The sequence below is a fragment of the Mycteria americana genome, chromosome 8 (assembly GCF_035582795.1).
Source record: "Mycteria americana isolate JAX WOST 10 ecotype Jacksonville Zoo and Gardens chromosome 8, USCA_MyAme_1.0, whole genome shotgun sequence".
Taxonomy (NCBI): domain Eukaryota; kingdom Metazoa; phylum Chordata; class Aves; order Ciconiiformes; family Ciconiidae; genus Mycteria; species Mycteria americana.
Window position 1 is genome coordinate 33,849,596 of NC_134372.1, and position 14,415 is coordinate 33,864,010.

The 14,415-nt window shown below is 38.8% G+C and overlaps 1 protein-coding gene and 1 pseudogene across 1 annotated transcript; one reads left to right on the top strand and one right to left on the bottom strand.

The window, feature by feature from the left end:
- Nucleotides 1-59: 59 nt before the first annotated feature.
- CNEP1R1 (CTD nuclear envelope phosphatase 1 regulatory subunit 1) lies at nt 60-7,086 on the bottom strand. The gene is made up of 6 exons (XM_075510657.1): nt 6,958-7,086; nt 4,536-4,607; nt 2,227-2,300; nt 1,777-1,886; nt 1,584-1,638; nt 60-1,327 (listed from the first exon to the last, which is right to left on the bottom strand). Exons 1-6 carry the CDS (start codon nt 6,980-6,982, stop codon nt 1,286-1,288), a joined length of 378 nt encoding a protein of 125 aa, XP_075366772.1. The 5' UTR covers nt 6,983-7,086; the 3' UTR covers nt 60-1,285.
- A 288-nt stretch (nt 7,087-7,374) lies between these two features.
- LOC142414137 (uncharacterized) overlaps nt 7,375-14,415 on the top strand; it is a 28,639-nt pseudogene continuing 21,598 nt past the window's right edge.

Consider the following 14,415-nt stretch of genomic DNA (forward strand, 5'->3'; position numbering starts at 1 on the left):
AGTTCTTCTGTGTTCATTTGAGATCTGCATTTGCACAGTACAAAAGAAGATAACACCTGTTTATACAAAGAATTTATTTTATACACATTCACCTACAAAATATACAGCAGTTAAAAATAATGGAACTTACTGGAAAAATTACAGGAGACAATTCTGAATGTCTCAGCTGACAAAGTTACATTGATAGGCTGCCTTTAAAAGCCAGTCTACCTTGTAGTAGGAGTTACTGAAGTTGCAACAGCTTTGCAGTTTTAGTCAATTAAAAGTTTGATACAATTAAAAAGGCACCTTGAACAACTTAAACTCTTAAAACTCTTTACAATTTTAGCTATTCAAAAGTTACACTTTATGCATATAACATCCATACCTTGTTTTTAACACTCTGAATAACAAATTTTGTTATTTTATTGTGGCACTCTTTATATTTTCTTCGCCAAACCTGAAGTTCTACATTTGCAATACTAGTTTCATATTCAGACTATCGCAGCATAAAAATCCACTCAGAATGGTCATGTGGACTTCAGATACAGTACAACCTTACAATCAAGAAGATACAAGCATATTTAAGACAATATTTAAAATATTAAAATCTTAAAATAGCAGTGTTGTGAACCAGATCAAACAAGGAGCTACGTATGACCACAATGAAAGTGGCTGGTGCACTATATATACAATTTGACAAATGTGATCCTTGATATATTTGCAATGTTCTTAAACAGTAAGACCAGTTTTCTCCAGCACAGACAGACAGTCTTTCTGCAAGCCTTTTAACCAGTTCCAAAAGAATGACCAGGAGACAAGGACAGCTGTAATGAGTAAGTGTGCTAATAAAACATTATGGGAATGGTAAGTGTTCCTTTCAATACTGTTCATGAGAACAAAAAAATCCATACAGCAAATATTACTTCTTTTCCTGAACATTGGCATCGATCTGCTATTTACAATAGCTTACAAAGACACATAACACAAATGAGGTTTGATTTTCAAGTTCAACTTCATAGCCGATTAACATACTTCACCTGTATGTTCTGTTCTAGCTGAAGTAAAAAAGTGACACTAATACTGAAAAAGAGGTAATCAGAAGTAGCAAAAGCACTGATAATATGATAACAAAGAATTTGGATAAATATTGAAGAAAGTAATATTGCACACGTTCACTGTCAACTGTGTAAGACTTTCACTCCCCGGCAATGACAACCAGTCCTGTTTTTTTGCTGTCATACTACCTTAAAAAAGGTCATTTTTGGTTTCCATGGCAGTGGAAAAAACTGAAGGAAGACAGCCCTTATTGAACATGAGGCCTCGGTTTCAAAATTAACTTTCCAGTCTGCAAGACAGAAAAAAGAAAAGATAAAGTTTAGACCCCAGAAAGTTGAGCCCAACAATTGCACTTAAAGTTCAGTTTTACAGGCTAAGTTTAAAACGACACACAGAACAATACTAAGTATTCTACATTCCAGTTGTACAGACACACAGAATTTGTTAAGGCATATACAAGTGTTCAGAAAAAAAACTGTGTGCCTTTTCGAATTATTCGCATTTTTTTAAAAACAAGGTTTAGGCAATGAACCACTAACACTTACATCATCACAGGACATATTGTATTCTGCCAAAACAGTTCGACATCGGGCTGCTATACTGTGTGGATCGTGTCAAGGAAAGCAGCTAACGCTTGTAGAGACAGCAAGTAAAAACTGAAAAAGCAATATTAGCATAGGCTTCAATAACAGCAGTAACTACAACACTTTTAACCTGACAACCATGACTGAAGGATACATTGATGGAGCCACCACTCTTTTATGTATTCCAGCAAAGAACAAGCCTATTAAGGTAATACAGCTAATTGTGAAAAATGGGTGATTCCAAAGTGATGTGAAAAATGACACCTAGGAAAGAAATCAGATTAGTCCCACTATATACTTTCTAAAAAAATATACAAAGTTGCTGCCTAGTTCACTTAATTAAAAAAAAAATTACTGCTCCTAGCCACTTCTAAGTACTTGTGAACAACTCTTCAGATAAGCAGTCAAGGTGTAGCATTTGGGTAGGCACTGTCCCAGAACATATTCCACAACAATTCCAGACAGCTTGAGAGCTTAACTAAAAATGATCTCCCAGTTTAATGGGAGAACCACCTTTAGCCTTTTGGTTTTCAAGATACTATACCACTTGACTGCAACCCCAAGCTATGAAACAGACTACATTCGGGATTAGCCTGATCTTTACCTTTTGTGTCTCCGGGTCTATTAACCAGTTCCAAGCACCAGTTGCTGTGCAGACTGATACCACTATCAGAATCACTGATAAAGAAAAGAATGAGAGTCATAAACAGTATACCTCACTCCTATAAAAAAGCATTTATTTTTCAGCAGCAGCTCTTAAGCATTTATTTCTTCCCCCACTTCTGAGGGAAGAAAAGCTTCTACTTGCAAGGTAGAAATGAAAATAGGCAGAGAACCACCTATTATGTGAAACCATAAAGATTTTGTACAAGTTTCTTGGATGGGACAAGTAGGTACCAAAATCTAAATTCTGTGAAGTAAAAATATCCTGATGCATTGAAGAAATGAAAGTTTCTAAAATAACATGGAAGACTGGAGTAAGAGTTGTACCATATGTTTAGTATGCTATTTGAACTTATGCAGTCTGGGCAACCGAAATGCAGCACCATTAAATTGCAGAGCAGAACTACAGCTTCTATCCCTCTAGCTCTTCTACATAAGAAAAGCCTGAGGCATTAGCACCAGTAGTTTCAGTGGCACATCTATGTTGTGTTATGCTCCCCACCCCAATCAAAACGATTACAAGCAAGGAAAGCTGACACCGAGAAAAAAAAATACAAAATTTAAACAGGAGTCAGAAGGCATGTTAGCATTAGCACATGAAGATTAACAAAAACCTCTACTCATCCAGAATGGCTTCGGAAGAATAATCAATTCACTATAAATGGATGATGCTAGATACATATTAGAGTAACATGATACTAGACTGATTTTGAGAGACTACAAAGGGTTGGGGAACAGGGGTTGATGGAAAAAGAAAACAGAACAAATATAAAGGAAAAGAAAGTTCATATTCTATTGCACACCCATAAAGCCTTGCAGCTTTCATTGGACATTTGGCAGTTCTGAGTGTTTTCTGTGGAGCATGAAGTTCTGGATGCAAATAAAGTCTTCTACGGGGGGTGGGGGGGACAAAAACCAACACAGAAAAAGAGAAGACCCAGAGTTACCAGCCTTTAGGATCATAGGAAAGAACCTGAAAACAAAACCCAGATATTCATGAAATGCTACTTTCAGGTTTGTAAGACTGCTATAATTTACTATTGAGTTGCATATTCCTCATTGATATTACAAAATTAAAAACAAAATAAAAAAGTAACCCTAACAAGTTATGTTTTCAGAATAAAGTTGGAAAAGATCTACCAAAAGCATAGAGCTTCTCCTCTATATAAATACTTTTTTCCCCAGATAACAGGAGGAAAAGTTAACATTGAGTTAAATACCCCATTATAATTAAAGTAAAAAGTCCCTCTTTTACATGAATTACAAAACTAGCAAAACAAGCAGTTAGGCAAAGAAGTTAGCTGGTGAGCTAGCTAGTTACCTAGCTAAATATGCTAAATGAGCTAGTTACCTCATTTAAATATGCTTAGAAGTTTCCAATACCTTTTTTTTTTTTTATTTTATCTGACAGTAAATAGCAATTCGGGAAGCCAAATGCATTCCTACAGTAGGTGCACACAAGTTGTGGATATCTACTTACAAATCTCTGCTTGCCTCCCAGTTGCTCTGAAACAAGGGGGTTTGCAGGGGGTGGGGCATTTGTTTGTGTTTTGGGGGGGGTTTGTTGTTGTTTTTGCTTTTTAAATAGCCATTCCTCCAGTTCCTTCATTTGAAATTAACATCTTGGCCTCTCAGGAGAAAAGATGCCATTTTATATGTTCTAAAAAATGTCTTTGAGTATGGAAACTTCAGCAGAATCTTAGAACAAAAAAGCAGTGTTTCCACCATGGACTACTGATCCCAATGTTGGCAGCATATCTGGGGTATTTTGCATTCCCCCCACCTTCAAACTTTCCTGTTAGAACAGAGATGAGGACATATTCTGCCCTCGTGGCACACTGCTGTAACTTTTTCACCTTCAATTTTATAGGAACTATCTAACTCAATCATATTTAGTTCAAGTAACTATAGTGACTGTCTGGGAAGTCTGAACCTTCAAAAAAAAAACCCAACAACAAAAAACCAAACCAAAACAGAAACAAATACAACAACTTACTGTCCCAACTATTTCCAAAATAATTCAGCCTTGAGCCAATTCAGTCTTGACCTCATTTTTCTAACTCCAGCTAAAGTATTAGTTTGTTATCTTGTATTATCTTGTTGCAGAGTGCTTGAATGTATGCCACAGAAATTTTGAAGAGAGCTTAAGCACAGATTTTTGTTTGGGCAAACATAAATCAAAGATACACACTGGTAAATCTAAAAAGCTTTGAAGAGAATCCTATTTATCCCTTGGAACATCAAACTTACTTCTCCAACGTCCTGTAGCTGGTTGCAAACATGCAATATATTCAGTAAGTCTTCTTTCAAAAGCTTTGAGATCTGGGGAGGATGTATATCAAGAATAATTAGATCTTCATCTATTTAGTCACATTTTCATGTAAAAGATAAAAGGAATTCACTTTTCCCCTGTGCACACCCATTTCTTAAACAGGCAGAGAAAACCAATGCAATGATCATTTAGATGTAATAAAAGCAGTCGAAGTAGCTTCACATAACTTTAGCTAAAAAGTACAATGATGGAGTTACACTAAATGCAAGAAACATTCCCACTTACAGAACAGAAAATCGATATAGTTGAGAAATCAGAGTATTTTAGACATCTTTAAAAATATTGAGAGTTAGATTTAGAATAGCTTAAATAGCCCCTCCACACAGAAAGAAAGTATCACATTTTGGAATATTAAGTACATCAGGAAACCATTAAGTTCTATTATCGATATAATGGTAATTAAAAAAAAAAAAAGTTGGCCATTTGCCAACTGTCCAAGGGATTATTTGTAGCAGTGTGGTTTTGATGACTTTGTTTTATAGAAACTTTCAATGCCATGATATATATACACACACGGACACATACATGTAAAAACCCACAGCAACCACTAGCCCAAGTATCTTATGTTAATTCTTTCTTTCTTTAAATAGATCTGTCTTCTTATTGCCATCATTCTCCCATGGTCTTTCCACTGAAATTGCTGTTAAATGCCAAGCAGCATTTCAAGTTCATACTCCTAATTTGTTTAAAAAAAAAAAATCATAGCTAACCACCTAACGTTTGCCTACAAGGAGCTGTTTCACTCGAAATCTATGTTAGATTTAAGCTTCTGTTCAACAATGTCAGTATTTGACAACATTCCAGTCAAGCTAGAATTCTACCTGGAGTTAAGTTTTTATTAGCATAAACTTAACTTTCAGCTGAAGTGTTTCCGTTAGCATCACTCTGGAAATTTTTTCTTTCAACTTTCTTGCAACTATTGCTAAATTATTTACCATAATAAAGCAATTAGAGAATAAGATAAGAAATATACCTATTACAATCATTACTAATGCAGTTTGCCAAACTGTAAATTTACTCCTAAGTGGCTTGCAGGTGAGTTCATGGGGGAAGATGACAGCATCTTGACTGCAGCCACAGAACACCTAACTAATCTTAATTACTGCCAACAGCCCGGTAGTTATGGCCTGTCCTCTACCTCCCTTCTGGGGAAGCTAAGTCACTGCCAGCAATTAAAGCTAATTAACTGTTCCCTGACTAGCACAAACCCCTACAACTAGTCACTGAAGTGAGAGGGGGAATATAAGGCATCACATGAAAACCTGCTATTTGAGAAATAGCACCTTGTAGGCATAAAATCAAGCCATTGATAACGAAGTTCTCAAGAAAACACTCATATAATAACAGCGTTAAAATAACGGGAAAAAAACATTTCAGAAAACAGGAACTTAAAGCTTTAACTTATTTTTGGATATCCATGTTCTAAGAACCTTCTCCGAGTTTACCTCTTTGGCACCTGGCAACTGTGACTAGTAAGGCACACTTCTTAGATCTCCACAGCTTATATAGACATAGCAACAAAGCCATGACAACACTGGACTATAATTTTTTTGTTGACACGTCTACCTCTAGTATCTGCTACAAAACACCTGCTCAAGTCTGAGACACTGATACATTTCAAAAATCTCTACCAGTCTTATTTCTGGACACTAAAATCTCCTTTCAGGGTTTTGACATCCTGTAAATTGTATCTTCAAAGAACTTGTAACCCAAACCATCAATGTTCGCAGACAAGAGAGGGCTATTTGAGGTCACGTTCTTCAAATGCAAGAGGAGCCCTGGCACAGTGTAATGCCTAGTATGCTAGATGGGACTCAAAGCTGTAAGAAATGCGTTTCACTTAAAAACTCATGAGCAAAGAAATAGTTACCGCAGTACAAGTGGATTTTAATAAGCTAAAGGCAAGAAGCCTTGTCGAGAAGGGGCACCGAAAGGGAAAGCCCATTGGGTAGCTCCCTCCTCCCCAGGGGAGGAAAGCGGCTGGCGGGCCCGCACACGGAGCCCCTCAGCAGAGGCCTTCCCTGCGGGCCCCGCTCTCCTCCTCCACAGGGCAGCCGGAGAGCAGCAGCAGCCCGCCCCAGAGCCTCAGGATGCGGAGGTGGCCTCCAAGACCCCGTCCCAGCTCTCCTGTCTGGGCCAAGGAAGAGCGCCGGCTCCGGGAGCACAGTGGAGAGGAAGCCGAGGCCTCCCGGGGCCGCTTCGCCCCCCTCAGGGCAGCGCCGCGGTGGGGCCCGCCCCAGAGGGACGAGGCAGCGCGCTCGGGCAGCCCAGGCGCGGAGCCGGAAGCTCCCGGCGCGCCGAAGAGGCAGCTCCGGGCTCGCTCTGGGCCGCCACACTCACCCTCAGCCTGGTCCAGGGAGTTCATGGCGGGCGAGCGGAGGCAGCGAGCACTGGCCGTGCCCCTCGCCGCCCCGCTGCCACCGACCGACCGGCCGCCCGCCACCCAGCCCGCCCCACAGACTGACCGGCCCCGGCCCCACCCCCACAACAACACTACACCCTACTGGCCAGCCTCCTGCTCGCCACATCCCCCCTAGCAAGGGCAGTTCGCATTGGTTACGGAGCGGGAAGGGGCGTGGCTCGGGCGTGGCCCCAGCCATTTGAGGGCGGCGGCGGCGGGGTGCGGTACTCGGTAGCGGAGCTGCTGTCGCTGCCTGCGGGGCGGCCGTGAGTGCCTGGTGGGAGCTGGGGTGGAGCGGGCTGTTAGCGGGCAGGTGCGGTAGCGCATGGCGCGAAGTTCTGGGGGTTTGGCCGCGTTTTGGTTCCCTCAGGACATGAGGCTCGTAAGCCTAGCTGTGCCTGGGTCCTCCCGGGGTGGCTTCCCCCGGGCGTGGGGCGGCTGTCTCCGGCGGGAGGAGGGGTGCGAGGTGCCTCCACACGTCGCCCCTTCTTCCCGGCTTTGTTTAAGAGCGCGTTTTCCTGAAGAGGCGGCGGGTCCTGGCTGGGCGGCTGTGCCTTTGCCTGCCGGTGGGGAGCGGTGTGGCACCGGAGGGGTGGCGTGCCGGTGGGGCCTCTGCCGGGCTGCCTGACTGGGTCCTGCTCGTCCCGACTGTGCTTCGGCGGTCTAGAGGCATGGTAACATCCGAAATAGTGAGTGTCCAAAAGCAGTGTTTAAAGGTTGGGGGTTTTTTATAGGTTGTAAGTGTCCCATTGGACGTACAGAGGTCAGCCATCATGACCCCATGGCCCTTACTGCTGTCCCAGCTAGGATACAGAGGTAACCAAACTGTTATTTTTCCTAAATGAAGGCTTTTTGAGTTACAGAGTAACTTGATAGGTGAGCTATCCGGGGACCAAGACTCTATGCACTGCCATCTGTTTTCAGCTAGCCAATATTGGAGGCTGCATTGATATTTTGTGGTCCAGTAAGAGTTTTGTGTTGCTGTCCTGTAAAAGCAGTCACTGAGAACTGCAGTGCTCTCAGGGGTGGGATGTGGTATCATTTCTTTCCTTTTGTGGTGCATGGGCAGGCCACTGCTTTTGTACAAAGACTTTCTTAAAGGCAACTTGAAAAGTTGTGAAAATATTATTTGTAGTCATTTTGCTCCTATTGGTTTCAAGTGTAATCACAAAAAATTGTGTTTTCTAGAAAGCCCTAAATTATTTTTGCTTTGGTGATGGCCACAGATGATGGCATAATATTTTATTTGGAGTGTTTATGAGTCCAGCTTATTATAGGTTTGCCTAGCTAGTTTACACTAGTTTTGCCAGTGTAAAAACCAACAGACATTCCCACTGGTGGTGGTTGGAATTCCATCAGCTGCATGGAAAGGCTGAGTACCTCAGTGGTGTGTTTTCTGGCTGTTGATAAGGACTATAGCAGGTATTAGCACTAGAATATTTCACTGAATCAAAAGACTGGAGTCTGGGAAGAAGATGTCGTCTTCCTTACTACAACTGTACTCTTGTAGTTAGTAGAACCTTAAATTAATCAGACCTCAAGAAGTTAGATGCTACCCTGAAAAATGGAGTGCTATGTGTAGCCCTTGCAGATTTCTAGCATCCTGAAAGTATCAGAAAGTTGTAATTTGCACTAGACTACTTGTATTTCTCTGAGTTCATTGATGTGCAGATGTCCTGCTGATCTCTCTTATCTTGCTCTAGCTATTAGGTTTACTTCTGAACAGATAGAGATATCTTAAAGCTTTCATGATTTGTGGCACTTAAAAGCTGAACCTACATCAGGAAAAAAATTCCAAGAGCAATAACCCTTGAGATACTTACGTAAATTGTAATTCCTTTCTTGTTTGTAATGTAAAACTTCTTGGGCAGTTCAAAATGGTTTTATTTCCCTGATTTTTTTTCCAAGTAGCTTTTACTCTCTTCTGTATGATTCTGTTGACTGGAGACTAGCTAAGGTAAATAAGACAAGACAATGTAGCTGTCATTGTACTACAACTATGACTTAAACTATTTCTTAGGGTTAGTGCATCTGTTAATAATCCTTGATATCTTTTTCTGCCAACAGCTGTGATGCCTTAAAATTAACAGCTTAAACAAAAGGGCCTAGTGTATATTTGGATTGCTTCATAATGCAGAGGTGATTGGAAGAAATGTGCTTTGTCAGCCTAGAATGATATCTCAAGTATCTCTTTTTGAGGTGCAAGGGATGCATCTTGTTGAGTTTAGCATCTTTGGTATCTATTTCTGGTTCTCGCAGCTGTACTTTGAGCATAATGTGAGAGCATCTGTTAGCAACATCTGCTATCAGAGATAATTAGGGTGGGTCACTTGTTTCTTAGTTTGATTGCATTTCCAGCCTTTTCCTGCTCATTTCTCTCTAAACATTCCCTCCCTCTTGAGGCAACATGTTACTTTAGAGATACTGTGTTAATGTTTAAGGCTGTTAAAAATTCAGTCTTTTTGAATGTACTAATCCTGTATTTTTAAAAATCTGTTTATTGTAGTAACTACCTTCCAAGTTTGAAGAGTATTATCCTAACTTACATTTAGTGATATGAGGATACTGTTTAATGCTTTATATTCCTTTTCTAAGTACATTTTGGAAGCTTAAAATGTTATCAGGGAACTGTCCTTTTTTTCTTCATTCCATCTCACTTTCCCTGAAAAGTATTATTTATCCACAGAACTACTGGGTTTTTTTGTAAGATCCATATTCAGGACTTCTTGGTTTAGACAACAAAAAAATTCTGATCAGAAAATTTTTTCTCTCCATTACATTTTTTTGTAGGAGGCCTATAGAAAACACTTCCAAGTTTTTCCTGGAAGATGAGCTTTATCAAATAGCAGCGTCTTCAGTAGAAAAGAGAAAGCTTTTTGTTGGACATCTGAGCAAAGTCCACAGGATCATCTCTACACAATGGATGCATAGTGTAGAAATATACAATTTGTGTGTGTCCTGATGTAATAGAAGATTAATTTTCACTTCTTAGAATTGTAGTTTGCGACTTGTTCTGCCACATTGAATAAGTTATGGCTCGAGATGCTAAAAATGGTTTGAATTTCGGTAGTCTGTAAAGCTAATCTGTCTTCCTCTGCACTCTCTCTGCAACTGGAGTGAGGTTTTTAGGTACTTAGGACAGGAGTAGTAAAACTTACCCTCTTATTCCTTATAGCACCTCAGAAGACAGGCTTCTTTTATCCAAGATAAACTAAGAAAAAAAATTAAGTTATCACACTTAAGTTAGCCTAAAAGGATGTTGTGCAAGTTCTGTGCTCTAATTAACACAGTGTTTTATTAATCTGTGGTGACTGTTCTTTGCTGTGTGTCTTCAATATTATTTAATCTCCAAATTTACTTGACTTTCAGCCCAGGCATAGATCCAGGTAGACTCCATGTCTTCTGAAGTGAATAATATGTAATGGAAATGTCACCATGAAGCAGTATATGAAAAAACTGAATCTTTGGATATTAGACATATAATATCAAATTAAACAAAACCCCCTCAGTAACTCCTTCTTCACTTTTTTGTCATGTTTTTGTATTATGATAGGATTCTTGTTCAGTCTTGAATCATATGTATTCAACTTTCCAGTTCCTAGTCCTTCCTATTTAATTCCCACGTGGTGTCTTCTCAGCCTCTTCTCTTATTCCTCATTCTCTCACACGCTTTGTATTTGGTTTTCTAAAAAGCTGAGAGGGAAGAGATGTATTCATCTGCTTTTTCCTTGTTTTGAGGGGTACCTTAGTTCTTCAAATGTCTTTCCTCATATGATGATATTGAGTGACAAAGTTGTTTTCTTTTATTGACTTTCATGTTGAAAGATGTGTTTAGAACAAGGATATTTTATTTTAAAATCTTAGATTTATGGCAAAGATATTACACCGTAATAATAAAGGCTCATAGGAAAACCAAACTTGTTAACAATGTAGAGAACCCAAGACTGAAAGCTGAACTTGTTTCTTTCCTTTTGGATATAGCAGTGTCATATCCTCACTGTGGGTAGACAGACCTTGAGAGGTGGTGAGGCCACTGTTCCTATCTGCCTGGTCATACCCCATGGGTATGTCCCCATCTCCCTCCCTGGCTGGCAGCTGTGACTGCTGAGTTGTGTAGCCCAAAGCTGTTAATACCAGCTGTGATGGGTGCAGAACACAGTAGGACAAGTTGTGGTGCTGTTACAGCTACATTCATATGGCTGACAGCTTCCTGAAAGTTGGCATCTGATCACGTGCTTGAAGTCTTCTGGTCAGTCTGCTTTGTGCTAGACACTGGAGTAGGAAGTTTGTTGGCTTCTGAAATGATGAGCCATATACCCTGTTGGCTTGCCAGGATATGCTGTATTTCTTGTTGTTTCCAACCATGTCTTTGGGCATTTTTTGTTCAGCCTGAGATCCTATTCACAGCAGCTGCTTTGAAAGTTGTTTGTATTCATTTGTCTGCTTGTCTGTAATCTTAACGTTTGATACTACTTTTGCAAAACAGTGATTCCTTCCAAGCATAAGTGCTGCTTATTAAAAACAAACAAAATAACCACAAGCACACAAGTCTGATTATGTTTTTTTGTCTCATGTTGCTCCATCCCATACCTGCATCCAAAAGAGCATATTCTGAAATAACATGACAATCCCTCTGTTAAGTGAACTTTCCTTTCTCTTCTCTCCATAGTATTGCAGTTATACCAAAGAAGTGGGAGATAATTTCTCTTGAGGCTTTTGGCTGTAATCATCTTTTGAGGAAAAACACAATGTTTCTAGATAAAATATAGATGCTAAATGGATTCTTTGTCTTTAATTATTTCTGCTCAGTTAAGTTATCAGTACCTTTAAAAAACAAACACCCCTAGGACTATCACATGTTTGTTTGTGTTAATACATGCATTAGATAATCTTCCCTTGCACTATCCTCTTTATGTCTCTTGTCTTAGAACATAGGATCTTTGGGAAGTCCAGCGATTAGTACAAATAGAGTGCAACATATCCCAGCACCGTTTTGGAGAATCCTCATGACCACTGTAATAGAAATATAAAAAGAGGAGGAAAAGCAAAAAAAAAGATAAGACTGACTTCTTTCCTAACAAAGCTGTACTCATGAAAGACATTTCTTGATACAGGCCAAAGTAAGCAAGTACATAAAAGTTTGTCTTATGGCAAGGTCATACGGTGAGTTCAGGATGTAGCTTTTCAGTGAGGTTTATCTTCAATACTGTAATCGAAAAACATGCTTAATTTAGAATGTGTACATGATGTACAAGTGCCACATCTTATTATGGGAAGCAAATAAATTAAATACATCAGTCACTTCAGATCCTGTAGGTTGCTGATACTTAATGAAGGTGCTTCCTACTGTAAACTGTTTGGTATCTATTTACTCAAGGGAAAATGGATGAAGCAAAAGCTTTAGAAGCATCTTGTGTAAGCAGAAATCTTGGCTTAAAATGTCCCACTGTGGCTGCAAATTTTTGCAACAACTGTTGTGATGTCAGGGTACTTCTTTAGAGTTTCTTTAAGCAATGTCAGGAGGAACTGACTGAGCTGCTGTATAGCGTATCATAAGGCATTCAGTTGGTTAGGCAAACCCAACCAAGGATACATGACCTTTTCACATCTCCCTAGAGTTTGTTAATGAAAGAGTAGTAAAGGAGAAATAGTCCATCACTTTTAACTGATATAATGACACTCTTTAAGAAACAAATGTAATGTGAAAATCTACTAAATGTGCTTATTTTATCATTTAACACTTTGAATTATTCTAGCTTTTAAAAGACTTTTCTGGTAACATATACCTAACCTCATACTCTTACATCTTTTAGTATAAATCCTTACAAATCATGTCAGAAGAGTCATTCTTCCCAAGATGATTATTCAAAGGATTTTGAAGATCTGAATAGGTAAGAAACTTTCAGTAGCATAAACAGAAATTATTCTAAGGCTTTGAATATCCTGTGTGTTTAACAAATATTTGTAAGGCTATAGCAGGAATATACATTAATTTTAATAGTCATCTGGTCATATAAATAGATAAAATATCTAAGAAAAATATCTAAGAAAAATATCTCATGCCTCAAAGCCTACCAAATTCTAGACTCTGCTCTTCGAGATTGAGTTCCAAAGCACTGCCTGTTACAGGTACCTGGCTAGTGAGGTTAAGTCTGTGGCAAAAAGAGTGGATGTTCTTGTAATGATTTGGATCGACAACTTTTATGGTGTACAGGCTTGATTCTAGATACTCCTTTTTTGAGAAGTTTGTTGTCCCATATTATGCTTTGTTTCAAGAGCAAACAGGGTTTTTCTCCTGTTCTTTTTCAGAATGCATATGTGCATATTTTATCTGTTCTGGAGTCATCCTGCAATTTTTGAGGATTTTGTAATTAGTTGCCTTTTTCCTTAAACAATTTTTTCTTTCAAGTGGTAAAGGAATCTTACTCTCCAGTAGAAACTAAATCTAGCTATATAGAAGATGCTGAGTGCATAACCAAATTGCCTGGAAATTACTATTTTCTAACTTTTTGGTTTTCATCGTTTATACTTCTAAATAAGCTTGAAGAAAAGTTCTCAAGAGTTTTAACATCTAACTTAGCTCAAGCTATGGTTGAGTAAATTTCATGTTATTAATTTGTTATTCATACAGTTTAGAAAAATGTTGGAATGGAATTAGGTGATGTGGTCCTTTAAGAACCTTTGTTGTTATAGTGACTCTTGTAGGAAGGTAAGTGAGGCTTTTTTAATGAACTACTAGGGAATTATTTAAAAGAATGAGATGCACAGCTTGACAGGAATATTGTATTGCACACAACTCACTTGCATTTGGCCTAATTTTAACAGGTTGGCCATCTATTTGCAACTTGATCTCTCACTTGTGATATAAAGTATTTTTCTTTCGATTTTACATCTCTAAATGGGTTTTCTTGACTTATTGTTACTCAATTTAATTTTAAATGTAAGAATAACCATGTGAAATGAAATACCTGTCCACTTCTTACTATTATAAACAGTTATAACAAATAACCATCAATTTTGCTGTTGATTATTTTCCAATCTGTAGAATAGGAATAAAAATACATGGATATAAAAAATAGGGATGTGATGTAAGGCTTTTTCACCCATTCTGTCTTGTCTCTTTACCAAAGATCTCGCAAGTGCTTACAATCCAAAGTACAAGAGTGGTTTTCAAAATAGGATACTTTAATTTCAAGAGCAAAAGGACCTTACGAAGATAATACTCTCTTTAGCAATTTAACTGGCTAGTCCAAATGTCTGATGTAGGTGGTGTGTTGGAGTAATCTCTCTTGCCAAAATACATTTTCTCGAAGTGCAGCTAATGATTTTGCCAGGTTTTTTAAATATTCTCATTTTGATTAAGTCTTTGAAAGTCATTTTGATTAAGTCATTGTAAG